General features: G+C 48.7%; 1 protein-coding gene across 1 annotated transcript in view; it reads left to right on the forward strand.

Annotated features, from left to right (window-relative positions):
- Window positions 1-216: 216 nt before the first annotated feature.
- Window positions 217-19,406, forward strand: part of LOC309817657 (uncharacterized protein) — a gene marked incomplete at its 5' end in the record, with an annotated part of 95,984 nt that continues 76,794 nt past the window's right edge. The window contains 4 exons of the mRNA XM_082646922.1: window positions 217-354; window positions 1,380-1,683; window positions 1,812-1,957; window positions 2,448-3,557. Of these exons, the coding sequence (XP_082503048.1) occupies window positions 217-354; window positions 1,380-1,683; window positions 1,812-1,957; window positions 2,448-2,999 (1,140 nt within the window). The 3' untranslated portion in view covers window positions 3,000-3,557. The remainder of the gene's footprint in view (window positions 355-1,379; window positions 1,684-1,811; window positions 1,958-2,447; window positions 3,558-19,406) is intronic.

The raw sequence follows: 19,406 nt of genomic DNA on the forward strand, positions 1-19,406 counted from the left end.
CTGACTGTGTCTCAGTGACTGGCGCTGCAGGACCTCGGGAAGAAGCTGCACGCAGGGGACCTGCAGACGTGAGCAGCCACTTGGCCGCCGCTGCTCGGGTCGGTGCCTGCGCAGGGAACGTGGCGCAGCACAGGGGGCCTCCTGTGCGCTTCTGACGATGCCCCCGCTTGCATTCACGTTACAGACGGTTATATCGCCTTTGGCTGGGGGCGGGAGATGCTCGTCTCCAGGTCTGCGGCACTCCTGAGCTCTTGGGTCTACGTGCTCTTCAGCGTCCTCAGTCTCTGGGCAACGACCCGGGCCCCAGGCCCTCCGCAGCTGGAGGGGGCCTTCCCGACATCAGGCCGTGGCCCAGTGAATGGGGCCAGCTTCCTTGTTTGAGAGATTCAGGAGTGGGGCCGGGGTGCGGGGGTGGGAGTCTGGAGCGAGCGTTGCCATCCCGTGACCGTGGTCACAGGGCTTGGATGACAGGACTGCTGTGCTCTGTGCCTGTAGGGCCCGTTCAGCCGCCTCCTGAGTATCCCTGTGCTCTCCGTGGCGACTTTACAAAGGACAGAGAGGATGTGAAGAGTCAGGAGCAAGGGACGCCCATGAGGCATCGCCTGGAGGCAGGAAGGTTCGCGAGTGCACGACTGGGGCGTGTTTCCCCTGCTCTTTCTCTACACGTTTCTCCTTTACTCGCTGGAGTGCGTGCAGGGTTGCCATTGGGCCTTACATCCTCTCACTCCCGTTAAGGGTCATCCCAGGTTCTGAAGGATTCCTCGGCAGACATCTCACTAAGCCCTGCGCCTGGTTCCGGAGGATACTGGATTGCAGCCTCTCCCTGCTGAAGACCAACTGACAAACCCTCGGGAATGGCCCTGCGTACCTGGGACCAGTGACAGCCTCTGCTCAGAAACCCCAGCCCAGGGGTCCTCCTGAAGCGGCCGCAGAGACAGAGTTTATCGCGTCTTCCACATCGGGGTCAAGCTGGGCCCGGTGTCCACCAGCCTCCAGCTGTCTGGTTGTCCCGCTTCCCGGTGTTGGGTCACCCAGCGCGGAGCCCGAGGTCCCTTTGGGAGGGGCTGGGGGGTCATTCCAGTGCCTGCTTGCCGTGGTGCTGCAGCGTCCTTCCCGCTGGGGACCCGCCACGTCCCTGGTCCGCGGTTCCACGTCTGAGAACTGGCTCGGGGGCAGAACCTGGGCGAGGGATCGTGACTTGTTCACTGGGGCGGCTGCCCTCGGCCTCCTGCCGTCCGTCCTTGCTCTTTTGAGTGTCCGTCTTAGACTGTATCTTGGTTGGTTGCCCATCCATCGAGCCCCCGGGAAGCCGTATTGTACTGACCACCTGCCCCGCTCGGTGGGTCAGGCCTCCTGGTCAGTGGCGGCCATCGTCATAGCCCCTGGTTTCTGGCCGCTCAGTGGCGCCCCACGACCTCTGCTGCGGTCCCTGGGCGGCGGGGGAGGGCAGGGGCTCGTCCCTTTCCTCCCTCACCTGGCCTGGCGCGCCCGGCCTGTGTTGTGAGGTGACTTCGCTCTGCTTGGGGGCCTGGCAGTGGGCTGACCACCTCTCCCCATTTTTCCTGCACTCTCCTGCTTGTAGCGCTTCAGGTCCCACAGCAAATCGGGGCGGCTGGCTACCCTGTCTCCTGGGACGGAGGGCACCTGTGGGGAAGGACACGGGTCATGTTTGCTCCCTCGGGGGTGAGTTGGGGACGCCAGCTCTTTAGGGGGAGGGGTGTGCCGCTGCCTCAGGCTCAGAAGCTCAGAGACATCTGGGGAGCCCCGCTCTTCTGGGGCTTCCTCCCAGTCTCCCTGGTCCTCGTGTCAAGGATGCAGGTTTGCCCAGGTGGGCTTCCGATGCTGGCGGGACGGGCGTGCCTTGGTTGAACATTCAGCGTCTCTGAGGTTCAGCCACTTCTGTCGAATCCTGGGTTGGACGATTGTCCGCTGCCTGAGATGGGGGCTCCTTTGTAAGGTACTGGGGAGACCCTGGGGCCCCCTTTTTTCTCACTTTGCTCTTCATCCTAAGCTGCTCATCCCCTATGGTCGGCAAAGCAAAGAAGTCACCTCCCCCTGTGCCCCCCGCGTTCCGCACGCTTGGATCTTCTCACCTGCCAGGACGTTCCTCTCCCCCTGCCAGCCCAGCGAAAATTCTAGCATGAAAGTTCTAGCAACTGGGCTGTGGCCTTGCGGCCGGGGCTGTCCGCCCGCACACCACCCATCCCCGGGGTGGGGTCCTCATTGCCAGTGAGGCGGGTGATGACAATCCCATACCAAGACCCCATCTCATCACCTGCTCCTTGGACCACTCCAGGGCCGGCCGGCTCGGGTTGCGTCCCTCGGGAAGCTGATCCCGGGAGAGAGTTAGTGCCAAAGGCTGGCTGGGGACTCACACCCACTAAGGGGACAGGGAGCAAGCAGGGTTGGGCAGGGTGTCCCTTCAACCTGCGATGTCGACCTGACAGTTTCTGCCAGCCCGTCGGGGAGCTGCAGAGCACGGACGGGCATTAGAGGTCCCCGCAGTGGGCCCCCGTGGTCAGGCCCTCGCAGCGCCCGAGGCCTTGCGATCCACATCGACTGACCGGGAGAACCAACACCCAGAAGTGGTGCCCGAGGGGTGGCTGCGTGCGCGCACGGGGCGCCAGCTGCCTTTGCCCGGGCAGCACCTTGCTCTGCCCTGCGGCCGGCCTGGTGGGAGGTGCTTTGGCTTCTTGTGCATCAGACGACCGCTGGGTTGGGCAGGGGACGTGCTTCCAGGGCGTTGGCTGACTGGCCATCTGTCAGCGTCATCGGTGTCAGCGCAGCTTGATGGGAGAGGGCAGATCTGGGTACCAGGCGTCAGAAGGCAAAGCCCATTTAAGTCCGCAGACGTCCGTCCTGTGAGAGGGTCCTGGACTGTGCAGGGACACAGGTGTCCACTCGCCCTTGGGTTACTCAGGGCTGGTGGGGGAGGGGCATCTTCCAGGCAGACCTGTAAAGCACAGAGTCTGAACCGAGGCGGAAGGAGGGCAACGTGAAGAGCGGGGAAGCCCTGACTCAGAGCCAGGGGCTGCGGAGGGCTTCAGGGAGGAGGGCCGTCTGGGCTGGGTCTTGAAGTGAGAAGGGTCTCCTTAGCTGGGAGATGGGGGACGGGCCCCCTGGAAGGGCCAGACACGTTCAGGGGACTGAGTCCAGGTGCTTGTGGAGCCAGTTCATGGGAGAGGAAGCTGGGAAACCAGACTGGGTTCAACTCGGAGGCCACCCTAAGGAGTCAGGCCTGTGCGCTGCGTACAGTAGATCAATGCCCTCACTTGCGCTTTTAAAGGCAAACCACTGTTTCTCTCCCTGAGAAGAATTCATCGATTCACTTATTTGGTTAGTCGGTGATCTGACAAACCTCTGTGTGCCTCCCAGGCCAGGCAGCAGTTAGAGAAGAGCGGCACGCGGGTGAGTAAGGTGTCGCTCCGCGTGCAGATGCTTGTCCTTGCCGATCTGTACACGTGCGCCTTTCTCTGCAGGCGGCCTCCTTTTCCTGGCTTGTGATGAGGTTTCCAATTCTTGTTCCTGACTTCAGAAAGAAGATTAGAGAGACGCCGGTAGGTCTTTATGTTCTGAGGGTTATTGCTTGGGTGGGGGTGCAGGCTTTGGGGCCAGATTCTCCTGGCTCGCACCAGAAGGTTGATTTGCCCCATGTGGCACCCAGAGTTGCCCAGGCTGAGCGGAGTTGCTGCTGCTGATGACCCAGAGAAAGAAGACGTGGTGTGGGTTTGCCCAGAGCAGCTCACCGATGGCCTGAGCTGTGGCAGCCTCCAGTGCCAGGAGGAAGTAGCCATGTGGGCCCCTCGCTTACTGCCTCTGGACCTACTGCATTTGAAGGAGGAGGGCAGGCGGTGAAGACAAGACAATGTGGGAGGGTGGCCTTGGTGTGTTGCATCGCCCAACTAGAATGTTCCCAGATGATACTCCGAGGAGGCTTTGGGAAAGGGGCCAGCTTTCTGGCTGAAATAACAGGAGGGTTTGACGCTAGTAATGTGCTGCTTGCTCATTGTGCCATCTGCTGGCCAGCTCTTCCAACTTCACCTTTTTTTTGAAGTATAGTTGATTTGCAATGTGTTAGTTTCTGGTGTACAGCAACTATTCTTTTTCAGAATCTTTTCCATTGTGGTTTATTACAAGATAATGAATATAGTTCCCTGTGCTATACGGTAGGACTTCGTTTATATATTTTATACATAGTAGTGTGTATCTGTTAATCCCAAGCTCCTAATTTATCCCTCCCCAAGCTTTTCCCCTTTGGTAACTGTAAGTTTGTTCTCTATGTCTGTGAGTCTGTTTCTGTTTTGTAAATAATTTCATTTGTATCATCTTTTAAGTGATATCTTAGAATATTTGTCTTTCTCTTTTTGACTTACTTCAGTTAGTATGATAATCTCTAGGTCCATCCATGTTGCTGCAAATGGTATTATTTCATTATTTTCTCATGGCTGAGTAGTATTCCATTGTGTATATGTACTACATCTTCTTTATCCATCCATCTGTCGATGGACATTTAGGTTGCTTCCATATCTTGGCTATTGTAAATAGTGCTGCAGTGAACATTGGGGTGCATGTATCTTTTCAAAATAGAGTTTTTGTCTTTTACAGATATATACTCAGGAGTGGGATTGCTGGATCATATGGTAGTTCTATTTTTAGTTTTTTGAGGACCCTCCATACTGTTCTCCATAGCGGCTGCAGCAATTTACATTCCTACTAACAGTGCAAGAGGGTTCCCTTTTCTCCACACCCTCTCCAGCGTTTATTGTTTGTAGATTTTTTCATGATGGCCATTTTGACCTTTGTGAGGTGATACCTCATTGTAGTTTTGATTTGCATTTCTCTAATAATTAGCAACATTGAGCATCTTTTCATGTGCCTGTTGGCCATCTGTATGTCTCCTTTGGAGAAATGTCTATTCAGGTCTTCTGGCCATTTTTTGATTGGGTTGTTTGTTTTTTTTGCAACTTCAGTTTTAATTAAAGATGGTCGGTAATAAGAGCTTCCATGGCAGAAAGCTCTATGCAGTGCTTGGGGGGTATGAATGTAAAAACGAGGTGCTGAAACTAATATGTCAGTACGTTGTAAAGTATTTCTTCTCCTATTCCCCCTCTGACCATTTCTGCCTTCTTGATCTTTCTACCTTTCCCAAGGCATAGAGATGTCAGATACATAACAATGTATATTAAAACAGATTCTTAATGCTTGTTACCATGAAGATATAGCAACTGAGTTTGCATTTTCCGTATGTAGGGCTTATGCTGGGAGCCCAGGCATTGGCAAGGGAGCCCATTGTTTGTATCCTCTGGGTCCGTGAGGATGGATTGCCCTTTTTTTGAGTGGATGTGTGTCCATGTAGCTCATAGGCTGGGCCAGTGCATGGGGCACACAGAGGGGCTGCCAGTGTGTGCTCACAATGTGAATGATGCAATCCAGAGCCTGGGCTTTGGGGCCCGGGGACCTGCGTTGGGGTGTCAGCTCTTCTTTTCCTGTGTAGCCTTGGCACTTACTATCTCTGTGCATCTCTCTCCTCTCCTGAAAACCAGGTGGCGCAAAATGCCACTAATGTCACAGGGCTTTTCCAGGGCACAGCCTTGGACGTCATGTCCTCTTCCACTGGGGCTTGGGGTCTGTCTTTGCTTCTACTTTTGCAGGTTAGAGGTTATTCCGGCAACAATGACTATGAAGATTTTGCTTGATTCCCAGGCTTGGTAAATTTCAGAGTTCTCTAACAGTGTTCAAGGGACTATGATGTGTCTTGGTAAAATTCCCTTATGCTCTTTGGAAGATCTCAGTTGTGCCATGTAGAAAATGAGATGATTGGTCTAGAATAGGGATTCTCCAACCTTTGTGCCCATGGAATATCTTAGTCTGCCTGGGGGTTCAACCTCCCAAAGAGATCAGAGGCAGGCTGCTCAGCCGAAGTAAGGCCTGCTCCCCACACCCCTTCTTCTTCCCAATCTCTTCCTGGCCCACTCCTCTTAAAGGCCCATGAAGCATTCCACAGAACCGAGTTTGAAACCCAGTGATCTAGATCTCAAACTTCAGTGTGCTTTCAAATCGCTCGGTGATCTTGTCAAATGTGGCTTCTGATTCAGAAGTTCTGGCGTGGACCTGAGATTCTGCACTTCTCAGCAGATCCCAGCTGATGCCTAAGTTGTTGGTCCATGGATATCATTTTGAAAAGCAAGGCTCTGATCACAGAATGCCTTTGATGTTTCACATCCTTTGATTCTGAGTTCTTTACTTACTGATACTCTGATTATATTACAAATTGAAAATTTGTGTAGAATGAGTGGTTTCCGTTGAGGGCAAAATTCTCAATTATACAGATGTGGAAACTGACCTGGGATGGAGGAGGAGAAGGATGAAGCAGACAGAATGTATTTGTTTCCCAACTTTGAGTGCCGGCAGCCTCTGTAAAATATTTTGTAAAGAGCACCGTGTGGGTTAAGAAGCCGTCGCACTTTGTTGAGAAGAGTTGCACTTTGGTTTGGTTGCAGTCTAGATCATAAGGAAGTCTCATTCTGAGAGTTAATGGACACTTGTCTAAGGGAACTTCTGGCAGAAACAAATGACCTGCTTTCAGACCCTGGCCGAGGCCTGTCTCCACGCTCCAGGTCTAAGTGAAGGTTTAGAACTGTGGACAGCTGTCAGTGTGTCTGGCATCCATGTGCCTTCTTGGTAATCTTAATGACGTGGCACGTAGAAAGAAGCCTTCGTGTAAACGGCCTCCATCCCTTCTATCCAGTGCTGTGTTGAGTGCCCCAGGTTCAGTGTTGGTAGAGTGCTCTGTCTTCTGCACTCCTTGCTGGGGCTCCTCCTGTGTGTGTCCAGTAGACCAGCTGCTTTACCAGACTATAGAGCTTTGCTTGTCAGCCTTTGTTTCAATTCAGTAATGTCATGGCTAAGGTGGGGAACCCACTTTAGCAAGGAGACGAAAGCTCAACTGCTAGAGTAGCCAGTGCGTTTAAATGTCACATGTCCTATGTGGAATATGGCAGAAGACCAGAATGTTCTTTGTGGCTTTGCCCAAGCCCTTCATTAAGAAGGATGAAAGCTTTCCCATGGGGGCAGAGGTGGCACGTGCACCGTCTGAGAAAGCGAGGGGAGACTGAACGCCAGGGAGGCTGGATCCCAACACAGAGGTGTTCTTTTTGTGCTCAGTTGGTGAGGTGAACAGTCTAGTAGATGTGTGTTCCAAGGGCTTGTCAAGGATCTTCTTTAGCATCAGGCGGGTGGGAAACAAAGAGGGAGTGTGCCCACCTTCCCCTCCTCCAGAAGCTGACCGTGTGGTGACTCGTCCATCAATAGCTCTGTCAGTGGCCATCGGACACCCTCATTCCTTCCTTCCTTCCTTCCTTGCTCCCCTCACTCTCTGGTGTGTGAGCACCTCCTTGGCGCCAGGCATTGGGTCTACAGAGATGGAGAAGACAGGGAACTTGCTGACAAGCCACAGACAGACAGGTGGAAAGCAGAAGGGGCCTTAAGAAAGGTGCATCTCATAGGTTCTGGAATCTCCGAGGAGGGAGGCATAACTTGTGGCCAGGCATGGTGAGGCTGGGGCTGTGGACTCTTCCCCAGAATATTCAGTTCACCATGGTTACCTCTGGAGGGTCTGTGCCTGAGCCTTCCTCGGACACCTTTTACAAAGCACAAGAACGTCTTTTCCCTGTCACCCCTCTCCCACTCAGTTTCCCACCCCTACCCCCGTTACAAAAGTAGCAGTGAGGAGTAGAGGAGCCGCAGATAGAATCCTCAAGGAGAAGAAGTTTCTGGAAGAACATCCTGTTCTTCTGGTGTTTCCTGAGCTCTCTGAAAGCTGGGGCCTTTGCTCACGTGACACAAGCAGATTTCTAATCCCTCTCCGGCCCCCTGTCACCCCAGCCTCCCCTGTAGCATAACCAGGCTTCCTAAAACACAGCTTTGCCCGGGGCAACCCCTGGCTCCCAGAGCTTGGCTTTCAAATGCCTGCACTTATCTGGCCTCAGCTTGCCATCTGTCAGATGAGGACAATAAAAATAGTCCTCAACTCGTGGGGTGACGATGAGCCCTCAGTGGGCCCGGGCTCAGCCATTGCTCTGTACACTTCACGAGGCTGTGACCCTAACGTGGCCTTCCTCACGGCGGCCCTCTCCTGCATCCTTGGTAGTGGCCACACTGTCCACTCCCGCAGCCTGACTCTCCCGGTCCCCAGTCCTCCACGCTGCTCACTCACGGCAGGTGCCCTCCCTCCTCACTTTCTGTGTCCTCCTGAAGCCTCTGAGGCTGGCTTCAGGACCGTTCCTTCTCTACAACCTTCCAGAACCCTGTCTGTTGTACTCTTTTTGTTCAAGGTTACCTTGGGCGGTTTCTGTTTTGTGTGTGTGTGTGTGTGTGTGTGTGTGTGTGTGTGTGTGTGTGTGCGCCCTGTTACCCCAGCTGGACTGCAATCCCTCTGAGGATAATGATCCCACCCAGGTCACCTTGGTACCGTCCCCAGAGCCTGCCCCTGCCCGAGGAGACACTGACTAGATGCTGACAGATGGTGGCGATGAACAGTTCTGTTCATCGCCATGCGGCGCTCATAGGCTTGATGCCACGACACGCTGCTGTGCTGCTCTGGACTCAGCAGGTGATGAGATCGGCCCTGCCCTGGGGGTCAGCATGTGCGAGGTGGGTCAGCAAGGCGGGTGTGTCAGTAATCTCATTGCAGGCAGGACCAGACCCTCTCCACAGAACCATCTGAAGTGCTGTGAGGCCTCAGGAGAGTCCGGGATGAATCTCCCTGGCAGATGAGGAAGGCTCCAGAGGGAGGCGGGCTCTGAGCTGTGCACTGAGGAGTGGGCAGGGTTTGGAAGGCGGTGATATAGGAGTCCACTCCAGAGAGGTGAGCTTTCGGTTGGGAGGACAGGAGATCAGAGGCGGTGAGGAAGAAGAGCCCAGGCAGAGGAGTTGGGGCCAAGGTGCCGCCCACATCTCACCTCCTTCAGTCCTGGAATCAGCCTGGCAAGACCAGTGCTGTTAGACCCACCGGGCAGATGAGGAAACCGAGAGCGCAGACGCCGAGGGACTCGGCTGAGCTCTCCCAGTTGGCCCAGGGAGAGTTGGGATTCAAACACAGGTTCAGCCAACCCAGGGTCTGTGTGGCCACCAAGCAGGGTGGGGACACAGGATAGACACTCCGAGCCTGGTGCCCAGGCTGTTGGCTGCTGCCCTGAGTTATGCTTCTGAAGTGCGGGGCCGTCCCTGTGCCCTGCATGTGTTCTTGGCCAAGCCCCTTTGCTACACATCTCCAAGGCAAGGGGCTCAGCCTCACTGCTTTGACCACTTCACCTCCTTCCAGCTCCCATGCAGTGTGGCTTAGGAACTTGGAATCGTGTTGTTCGTGAGCAGGTCCACAGCTTCCTTCAGGCTGCGGGGCGGGGAGCTGTTGCGCGTGAGTCAGGAGTATGCGTTTCACAGGGTATATATACTTCCTGATGGTACCCAAAGGGTCAGCTCACTCACCTGTGGCTGGTGCTCTCTTGAATGTAAGGGGAGGCCGACTCAGAGGGGAGGTTAAGGGCCTGCTGTGTGCCGCAGCTGTCCAGAAGCAGCATCCTTAAATTTTAATCCCTGGTACTGCAGTTGAGTGCTGCCAAATCCAGCGGCTATATGTGTCCTCACACTTGAGGGTCCCACTGATGGATTCTCCAGAATAACCAGGGTACCAGAGTTTTCGTCAAGTCTGTCACTTGTTCCTGTGTGTAGTCCAAAGCCGTGTGACTTCGAAAAAGGCATACTTTGCTGCCAATCCCTTCCATATACATCTTCCTGCCAGGATAGAGTAGGGCTTGGACCAGGGTTGGTGGGGACATAAGGGAGTGACAGTGTCGTCTGCCATCACAGCAAATCTGCCCTTGCTTTCCTCCCTCTCTTTCAGACATTTCGATGCTTCTCCCTCCTTCTTTCTCCCTTCTTGGCAAAACTACTTCTCAGAATACATCCTATTTGGAAAATGACTGTTACTCATATCAAGTTAATCCCAAAGAAGTACTGTCAAGTTCCCACTAAATAGCACCAAGATCGCAGTTTTAAATTGCTTATCCGTTCAGGAGAGGGAAGGGTCAGCGAGAGTCGGCGTGTTCTGAGCCACCCAACTGTCTGCAGAGAGGTGGGCGGGCACAGCTCCTGTGCTGCTGTCTGCGCTGGGGTAATGGCGAAGCTAACGGTCCTGCAAAGCTCTGCACTGCACAGCAGGCTTGCCTGCCGGTCCTTGTGTTCCAGTTCAGGAAAATGCCTCCAGATCCTTTTCCTCATCCCAGTATCACACTGGATTCTCCCTGGGCTCCTGGGAAGGCGTTATCATTCTCTTCGTTTTAGAGATGAGGCAGCTGAGAATCAGAGAGGGGACGTGATTTACCTCAGCTGGCACAGTAAGCGACCGAGGCAGGACTCAACCAGTCCTTCTGACTCCTACACCGCTGGCCTGCTCCCTGTCCCCACGGGGGGGGGGGGGGCGGGGGATGGAACATGGGACCTAGAAGGCCCTTTCAAGCTCGGGAAACATTGGATGCTGTGACTGTTCCATTTGGAAATTCAGTCTTGACCTATTCACAAGGTTGTCTTTCTCAGCCATCTTGTTGGTTTCTGCGTTGCTCAATTCGACTGTGTGCTGGCCCAGCACAGTTTTTCTCTGCTGGTGGTTCAAGAAGCCTGCCTCCCCTGAACTGCTTTCTCGTCCTGCCCACTCGGTGTCTACCAAACCTCATGCTAGATTTCTTGCCTCAGCCGTGGAGGAAAGACAGCTCTGTAGTTTGGGCTCCTTGTGTTGTGTCCCAGTTCAGGCTGTCTTTCCATCCCTTAGGTCACGTGCTAATCACTCGTTCCCAGGTGCTTTTGCACTCTGTTTATCTGGAATTCATCCTGATTGCCTTATCTTTGCCTCTGGTTAGGTACCCTCCTCCCTTCTGCCGTATTATCTGGGTCCCAAGCCTTTTCTCAGTGTTGGTTCCCCTTCTGTAACTCTCTGGACCAGAGATGCACAGCGAAGCTAATGAAGTTTAAGATCAAGCTTCAGAGTCACTGGCATTGACAGGCCTGGAAGGGGCCCTAGCATTGTGGTATGCGCTAGTCGTATGGTTTGTAAAATCTGCAAAAGGTATTTTAGCCACAGTTGGTTCAGAGCATCTCTGTTTCCATTCTGCTGTCTCCATCACTCCTGCTCTTATGTTGGGTGACAATACAGTGGCCATGGGCATATTGGGAATCTGGCTAAGGGGACATTAAATTGGGATACACTTAGTTTGGATTTGGAGAGACATATTTAAGGGGCTCCCAACCAATTCTGTACATGTTCCAAGTTATTGCTAGCCGTCTTGTATTGAACTTGCTTCCAGGAATACTCCTGCTTACCGTGCCAATGCGCACGGTACCAGGACAAGAGGTGTGAGGCTGGAGGGAACGTTGTGATGTCACTGTGCTTTACAGCACTAGGTACCAGAAGTATGTTGACAGTGGAAGAGCATCAAGGTTCACAATATATGGAGCCAGAAGCTAGACTGTGGGAAAGTCTTCCAGTCATGAATCAGATATGTAAACTCAACGAACACAAGTTCTGTCCTGTCAGGAATATACGCAGTGTGCAGTGTATGCAGTTAGAAACACAAGATATGTTTATATTCCTGTTTGGATGGGGGTTGTGTGAAATGGCATTCTTCAGAATTCCTGAGGTTGTGAGCACAGACACGAAACAAGAGTCCAAACATTGAGTGGTGTGCAGAAGTTAATGTAGCAGGACTGAGACTGCTGTGCTTAGGAAGACCTGCTTGTGAGGGTGGCCTTCTGCTGGCATCTGGCATCGTGGCTCTCAGAGTGTCCCCAGTTAATGGAGAACTGATGAGAATGGCTCACTGTGCTTAGACTGTTTATACATACAGAGTGCTTTACGCTGGACCCCTGCTTTCCTTCTGGCAGTCTGGAATTCTCCCAGAAGGTGCACGCTAGGCAGACGCTGTCTATGTGGACAGCCTCGAAGAAAAGCCGTGGGCACTGAATCTGGGCTGCCCTGGGCAGCAACATCACACACGTCGCCGTGTTTTCTCTGCTGAGGGAAGAGTGTCCTCTGTGTGGTTCCACGTGGGAAGGAGAGAGCATAAGGAAGTCTGCACGTGGATTCTTCCAGGCTCTGCCTGTATCTTTCCCCCTTGTGATCCACCTTTGTGTCCTTGCTGCATTGCTGTACTAAATCTTAGCTGTGAGGAAGACTATGTGCTGAGTCCTGTGAGTCTCCGACTATAACAGAAAAGTGGGAATAATGTATTACAGAGGCTTAGCAGGCAATTAATAAACATATGCTTCAGTTTATTGTCATTTTTCCTGAATCTTGAGATATGTCTAGCATTCGTCGACTGTTTCAAATGTGTACTCTGTTGTATTTCTTTTCTCATTTTAAATATTTACTTTTGTTCCTGATTTTGTATTGGTAATTTTGTATTCTTATCCTTAACGAGGGCCTCAAGTGTTATGAAGCTTCAGGTCCCACAAAACCTGGATCTACCTCTGTCATGGATCCAAGACTTGCTATCTCTTGTTGATTTTGTATTGTCACCTTGTATTTCGCGGGTGGGGAAATTAAAACCCAAAGGGGAAAGTCAAGCTTACTTGGCAAAACTGGGATAGGATCCAGATCTTTCAACTCCCAATTTAATGCTTTTCTCCCTCCATTCCTTAAAGGGTTTTGATGATTTGTCTGTAAACGATGGCCATGATGCATTGGACATACACTGGATGGCGCTTAGGAGACTGAAGCTCTAGTCCCTTCTCTTTCAGTAGATGGATAACCTTGAATGACCCCTTTCTCTTCTGCAGAACATTTTCTCCTTTTGTAAAATAAAGAGGCTGGACTAGATGCTCTTTAGAGCCCTTTCTCTCTCTGATGTTCCCAAAGATCATCATTCTAGAAATGCTGAATCACAAATCATAGTTGAAACCACTCATCTTCTTGTCCTTGGGTCTTCTCCATCTCTAAAAATGGAAATAAAATTCCCACCTCTACTGGTTGTTGTGAAGCCCCTGGCACCATTCATGATAGAGCAAGTAATCAAAAGTTGCTTCCATCCTTCTGTCCAATCAGGAACAAAGGTTTTCTTGTTTGATTTTTGGTCCTTGCCTTTGGCATCAAAGAATGTTTGACCAGCAAACCTAAATTTTAAAAAGGAAAGAAAATGAAATATACATACTCTGCTTTTAAACCTTTTTAAATGGAAGTATAGTATACTTTGCAAACAGGGAAAATGCACAAATATTAAGTGAACAGATTAACGAATATTCACAAAGTCAACACACCAATAAGCAGCATTTATATTAAGTAATAGAACATTGCTAGAACTCCCTTGTAATCCCTTCCAAGTCACTACTTCTGCCCAAGAGTAACCACTATTCTGACTTGTAACATCTTTGATTACATAAATGGAATCCTATATTACGTACTCTTATTATTGTCTGGATTCTCATACTTAATATTGCTTGAGATCCATTCAGGTTGTCACGTGAGCAGCCTTCCTTTCTTCTCATTGCCATACAGTATTCCATTTTATGACTGGACTATGATTGATTGATCTATTCCACTGTTTGCGGATATTGGCGTAGTGTCCAGGTTTTTGCTAATACAGATAAAGCTGCTATGAATAGCCAGGTATTTAGTTTCTTTGGTAAATATATGCCTCTGTTGCACATATGTCTAGAGGTGGAATTGAGGATTTGCAGGATGTACATGTTTAATTTTAGCAGATGGTGCCAAGTAGCTTTCCGTAGTGGCCGTAACAATTTACACTACCACCAGCAGTGTGTGAGTTCCCGTTACATCCTTGGTAGCACATGCTCTCACTTAGGTGGGTGTGCAGGGGGATCTTATTTTGGTTTATTTGGTTACATAGAGCAAACTTCTATGGTATACTTTTTTATGACTTCAGACTGAAGCACAGAGCCGTGTACCCATCACCACAATCAAGGTACAGAAAGTTCCATCACCCCCCCCCAATTGCCTGGTGCTGCCTCTTTGTATTCCACCCCCCCTCATTCCTAAACCCTGGCAGCCACTGGTCTGATATCTATCCCTATAGTTTTACCTTTTCCAGATTGTCAATTACATGGAATCATGTGGTATGTAGTCCTTTGGGTCTGGCTTCTGTCACTTAGCAAAATGCCTTTGAGATTCATCCATGTGGTTGTGTGTATCAGCAGGTCACTCCTTTTAATTGTTGGATAGTGGCCCACTGTATAGATGTACCACATTTTGTTTATCCATTCACCAGTTGAGGGGCATTTGGTTTGTTTCCAGTTTTTGTCTCTTATGAATTAAGTTGTTATACATATTTGTGTACAGGTTTTTTGTTTTCATTTCTCTTGAGTAACTATCTAGGAGCAGGATTGCTGGGTTACATGGTAAGTGGATGTTTACCTTTATAAGAACCTGCCAAACTCTTGCAGAGTGGCTATACCATTTTGCATTCCCACCAGCAGGCTGTGAGAGTGCCAGTTGTTCCACATCCTGCTGATGCCAGTTGCTCCAGCAGTTGGTATTGCTAATTTCTTTTTTTTAGCCATTCTGAGGTGTGTAGTGGTATCTCATTGTAGGTTTTTTTTTTCTTTTTTTTTTTGTGGGGTCCTCTCACTGTTGTGGCCTCTCCCGTTGTGGAGCACAGGCTCCAGACGCGGAGGCTCAGCGGCCATGGCTCACGGGCCTAGCTGCTCCGCGGCATATGGGATCTTCCCGGACCGGGGCACGAACCTGTGTCCCCTGCATCGGCAGGCAGCCTCTCAACCACTGTGCCACCAGGGAAGCCCTCATTGTGGTTTTTAATTTGCATTTCTCTGATGATTACTTATGTTGGACATCTTTCCATGTGCTTATTTGCCATCCATATGACTTCTTTAGTGAATTTTCTGTTCAGATCTTTTGCCCATTTACAAAATAGTGGTCCTTTCCTTTCCTTTTTTCTTTTCAGCAGCCATGAATGGGCATGGCTGTGTTCCAATAATACTTTGCTTACAAAAGCAAGCCGTGGGTCATATTTGGTCTGCAGAAGAACATAGTTTCCTGTTCCCTGCTCTGCACCCAGTGCTTCTCAAACTTGAATCTAAAGGTGCTTATTTTCTTATTGTTAAATTTATAAACTTTATTGTGAAATAATTATAGATTTAGTGGAAGTTGCAAAGAAACCTACAGGGACGTTCCTTCACTCAGCCTCCCCCAGTGTGAACATCTTGCATAACTAGAATATAATGTTAGACCAGGAAATTGACATTGGTGTAGTTCACAGAGCTTATTCAGATTTTATGAGTTACACATGCAAGTGTGTGTTTCTATACAATTGTATCACACATGTGACTTTGTGTAACTTCCACCACAATCAAGGTACAAAACTGAGACATCATTACCATCACTATATGATCATCACACCTCATACGCACCCCTTTATAGCCTGCAGCACTTCCTACCTCACATCCCTTACCTTTGGAATCCACTGTTTTGTGCTCTATCTGTATAATTCTGTTTTTCCAAGAATGTTGTATACATGGAATCGTACTATAGTGTGCAACTTTTTGATATTAGATTTTTTTTTTTTACTCAGCATAATTCCCTGGAAGTTCATTCAAGTTGTTGCCTGTATCAATAGTTCATTCCTTTTTATTGCTAGATACTATTTCATAGTACGGATGTACCACAATTTAACCATTCACACATTTTAATAGTTTCTAGTTTTTGGCTATTACGAACAAAGTGGCTATGAACATTCATGTACAGGTTTCTGCACTAACGTAACTTTTGATTTCCCTGTGATAAATGCCCCAAAGTGCAATTGCTGGGACATCTGATAAGTTCATTTTTAGTTTTTAAAGAAACTGCCAAACTATTTTCCAGAGTGGCCGCACAATTTTGTATTTCAACCATCAGCGTATGTAAGTGATCCATTTTCCCGGCATCCTCTCTGGCATTTGGTGTTGCCACAATTCTTTATTTTAGCCACTTTGAGACTTGTAGTAATATCTCATTGTGGTTTTCATTTGCATTTTCTGGACGGCTAACAATGTTGAAGATCTTTTCATGTCCTTATTTGTCCTTTGTATATCCTCTTTGGTTAAATGTCTCTTCATGTCTTTTGCCCATGTTCTAATGGAATTGTTTTTTCGATGTTGAGTTTTGAGAGTTCTTTGTATAATCTGGATACAGATCTTTTGTGGGATATATAATCTGCAGAATTTTCTCCCAGTCTATAATTTGTCCTTACATCTCCTCTACAGGGTCTACAGAGCAAAATTTTCTAGATTTGATGAGGTATAATTTATCAATTTTTACTTTTTTGGGGGTAAAAAGTCAATTGAGCATCTTTGTGTGGATCTATTTCTATGTTCTCTATTCTGTTTTACTGATCTGTGTGTCTACACCTCCTCCACTGCCACACTGTCTTGATTATTGTATTGTTGATTTTTGAGAGTTCTTTATCTAGTTTGAATACAAGTCCTTCTTCAGGTATGTGATTTGCAGAGATTTTTACTCCCCCCCCCGTCTGTGTCTTTTCATTCTCTTAACAGTGACCTTTATTTTGTTTAATATCTTTATTGGAGTATAATTGCTTCACAACGCTGTGTTAGTTTCTGCTGTAAAACAAAGTGAATCAGCTATATGTATACATATATCCCCATATTCCCTCCTTCTTGCGTCTCCCTCCCACCCCTCTAGGTGGTCACAAAGCACCGAGCTGATCTTCCTGTGCTAAGCAGCAGCTTCCCACTAGCCATCCATTTTACATTTGGTAATGTACATATGTCAATGCTACTCTTTCACTTCGTCCCAGCTTCCCCTTACCCTGCTGTGTCCTCAAGTTTGTTCTCTGCATCTGTGTCTTTATTCCTGCCCTGCCACTAGGTTCATCAGTACCGTTATTTTAGATTCCATATATATGCGTTAGCATACGGTATTTGTTTTTCTCTTTCTGACTTACTTCACTCTCTATGACAGACTCTAGGTCCATCCACCTCATTACAAACAACTCAATTTCGTTCCTTTTTAATGGCTGAGTAATATTCCATTGTATATATATGCCACATCTTCTTATCCATTCATCTCTCAGTGGACACTTAGGTTGCTTCCATGTCTTGGCTATTGTAAATAGTGCTGCAATGAACATTGTGGTGCATGTATCTTTTTTTTAAATTTTATTTACTTTTTATACAGCAGGTTCTTATTAGTTATCTACTTTATACATATTAGTGTATATATGTCAATCCCAATCTCCCAATTCATCCCACCACCACCACCCACACCCCTGCTTTCCCCCCCTTGGTGTCCATACATTTGTTCTCTACATCTGCGTCTCTATTTCTGCCTTGCAAACCTGTTCATCTGTACCATTTTTCTAGGTTCCACATATGTGCATTAATATATGATATTTGTTTCTCTCTTTCTGACTTACTTGACTCTGTATGACAGTCTCTAGATCCACCCACGTCTCTACAAATGACCCAATTTCGTTCCTTTCTATGGCTGAGTAATATTCCATTGTATATATATGCCACATCTTCTTTATCCATTCATCTGTCGATGGACACTTAGGTTGCTTCCATGTCCTGGCTATTGTAAGTAGTGCTGCAGTGAACATTGTGGTGCATGTATCTTTTTAAAAAAAATAAATTTATTTATTTATTTTTGGCTGCGTTGGGTCTTCGTTGCTATGCCCGGGCTTTCTCTAGTTGCGGTGAGCGGGGGCTACTCTTCGTTGCCATGCACGGGCTTCTCATTGCGGTGGCTTCTCTTGTTGTGGAGCACAAGCTCTAGGCATGTGGGTTTCAGTAGTTGTGGCACACAGGCTCAGTAGTTGTGGCTCACAGGCTCTAGGGCGCAGGCCCAGTAGTTGTGGCGCACGGGCTTAGTTGCTCCGCGGCATGTGGGATCTTCCCAGACCAGGGCTCAAATCTGTGTCCCCTGCATTGGCAGGCGGATTCTTAACCACTGCGCCACCAGGGAAGCCCACATGTATCCTTTTGAATTACGGTTTTCTCAGGGTATATGCCCAGTAGTGGGATTGCTGGGTCATATGGTAGTTCTATTTTTAGCAGTATCCTTTATAGATATCTTTTATTGATTTCCAGTATGTTCTGAAAACATACTTTTAATGATCACTATTCTTTAAAATCCATTGAGGTTTTTTTCTTTTAGTGGCCCATGATATGATTGATCTTTATGAATGTTCCATGTGCAATTGAGAATAATGTGTTGAGTGGCGTTTATACACACACACACACACACACACACACACACACACACACACACACACCAATTAAGTCAGATTGGTTGATAGTGCTGTTCAGGTAACCTATAGCTTTACTAATCTTCTGCCTACATGTTCTGTCAGTTACCTAGAGAGGAGTGTTGAAGTCTCTGATTGTAATTGTGTATTTGTCCTTTTCTCCTTTCAGTAGTATCAGTTTTTGTCCAAATTTTTTTTTTGGCTGCGTTGGGTCTTCATTGCTGTACACAGGCTTTCTGTAGTTGCAGCGAGCGGGGGCTGCTCTTTGTTGAGGTGTGTGGGCTTCTCATTGTGGTGGGTTCTCTTGTTGCGGAGCACAGACTCTAGGCGCATGGTCTTCAGTAGTTGCAGCACGCGGGCTTCAGTAGTTGTGGTGCGCAGGCTCAGTAGGTGTGGCGCTCTGGCTTAGTTGCTCTGCAGCATGTGGGATCTTCCTGGACCAGGGATCGAATCCATGTCCCCTGCATTGGCAGGCACGCCACCAGGGAAGTCCCTGTCCAATGTATTTTTAAGCTCTGTTATATATCTTATTTGAGAATTGACCTCTTTATTATGTAATGATCCTCTTTATTTCTAATAGTGTTCTTTGTCCTGAAGTTTTTGCTGGTGTTATTATAGCTACTCTGGCACAATATTTTACTATTTTTTCTTTAAACACCCAGTTATCTTTCTTTCTTTCTTTCTTTCTTTCTTTCTTTAATTTATTTATTTTTCACTGCATTTGGTCTTCATTGCTGCACGCGGGCTTTCTCCATTTGCGGTGAGTGGGGGCTACTCTTTGTTGCGGTGCACGGGCTTCTCATTGTGGTGGCTTCTCTTGTTGTGGAGCACAGGCTCTAGGCCTGTGGGCTTCAGTGGTTGTGGCACACAGGCTCTAGAGTGCAGGCTCAGTAGTTGTGGCGCACAGGCTTAGTTGCTCTGTGGCATGTGGGATCTTCACGGACCAGGACTCGAACCCATGTCCCCTGCATTGGCAGGCAGATTCTTAACTACTGCGCTGCCAGGGAAGCCCCCAGTTATCTTTTAGGTCAATTAAATATAGGAAAAATCATGTATTTTACCTTCATTTATTTCTTTTTAGCATTCTTGATTTATTTGTGGAGATCCATGTTTCACCCTAATATATTTCTTCAGCCT

Source organism: Grampus griseus (genome assembly GCF_964374135.1).
Source record: "Grampus griseus genome assembly, chromosome: X".
NCBI classification, from domain to species: Eukaryota; Metazoa; Chordata; class Mammalia; order Artiodactyla; family Delphinidae; genus Grampus; species Grampus griseus.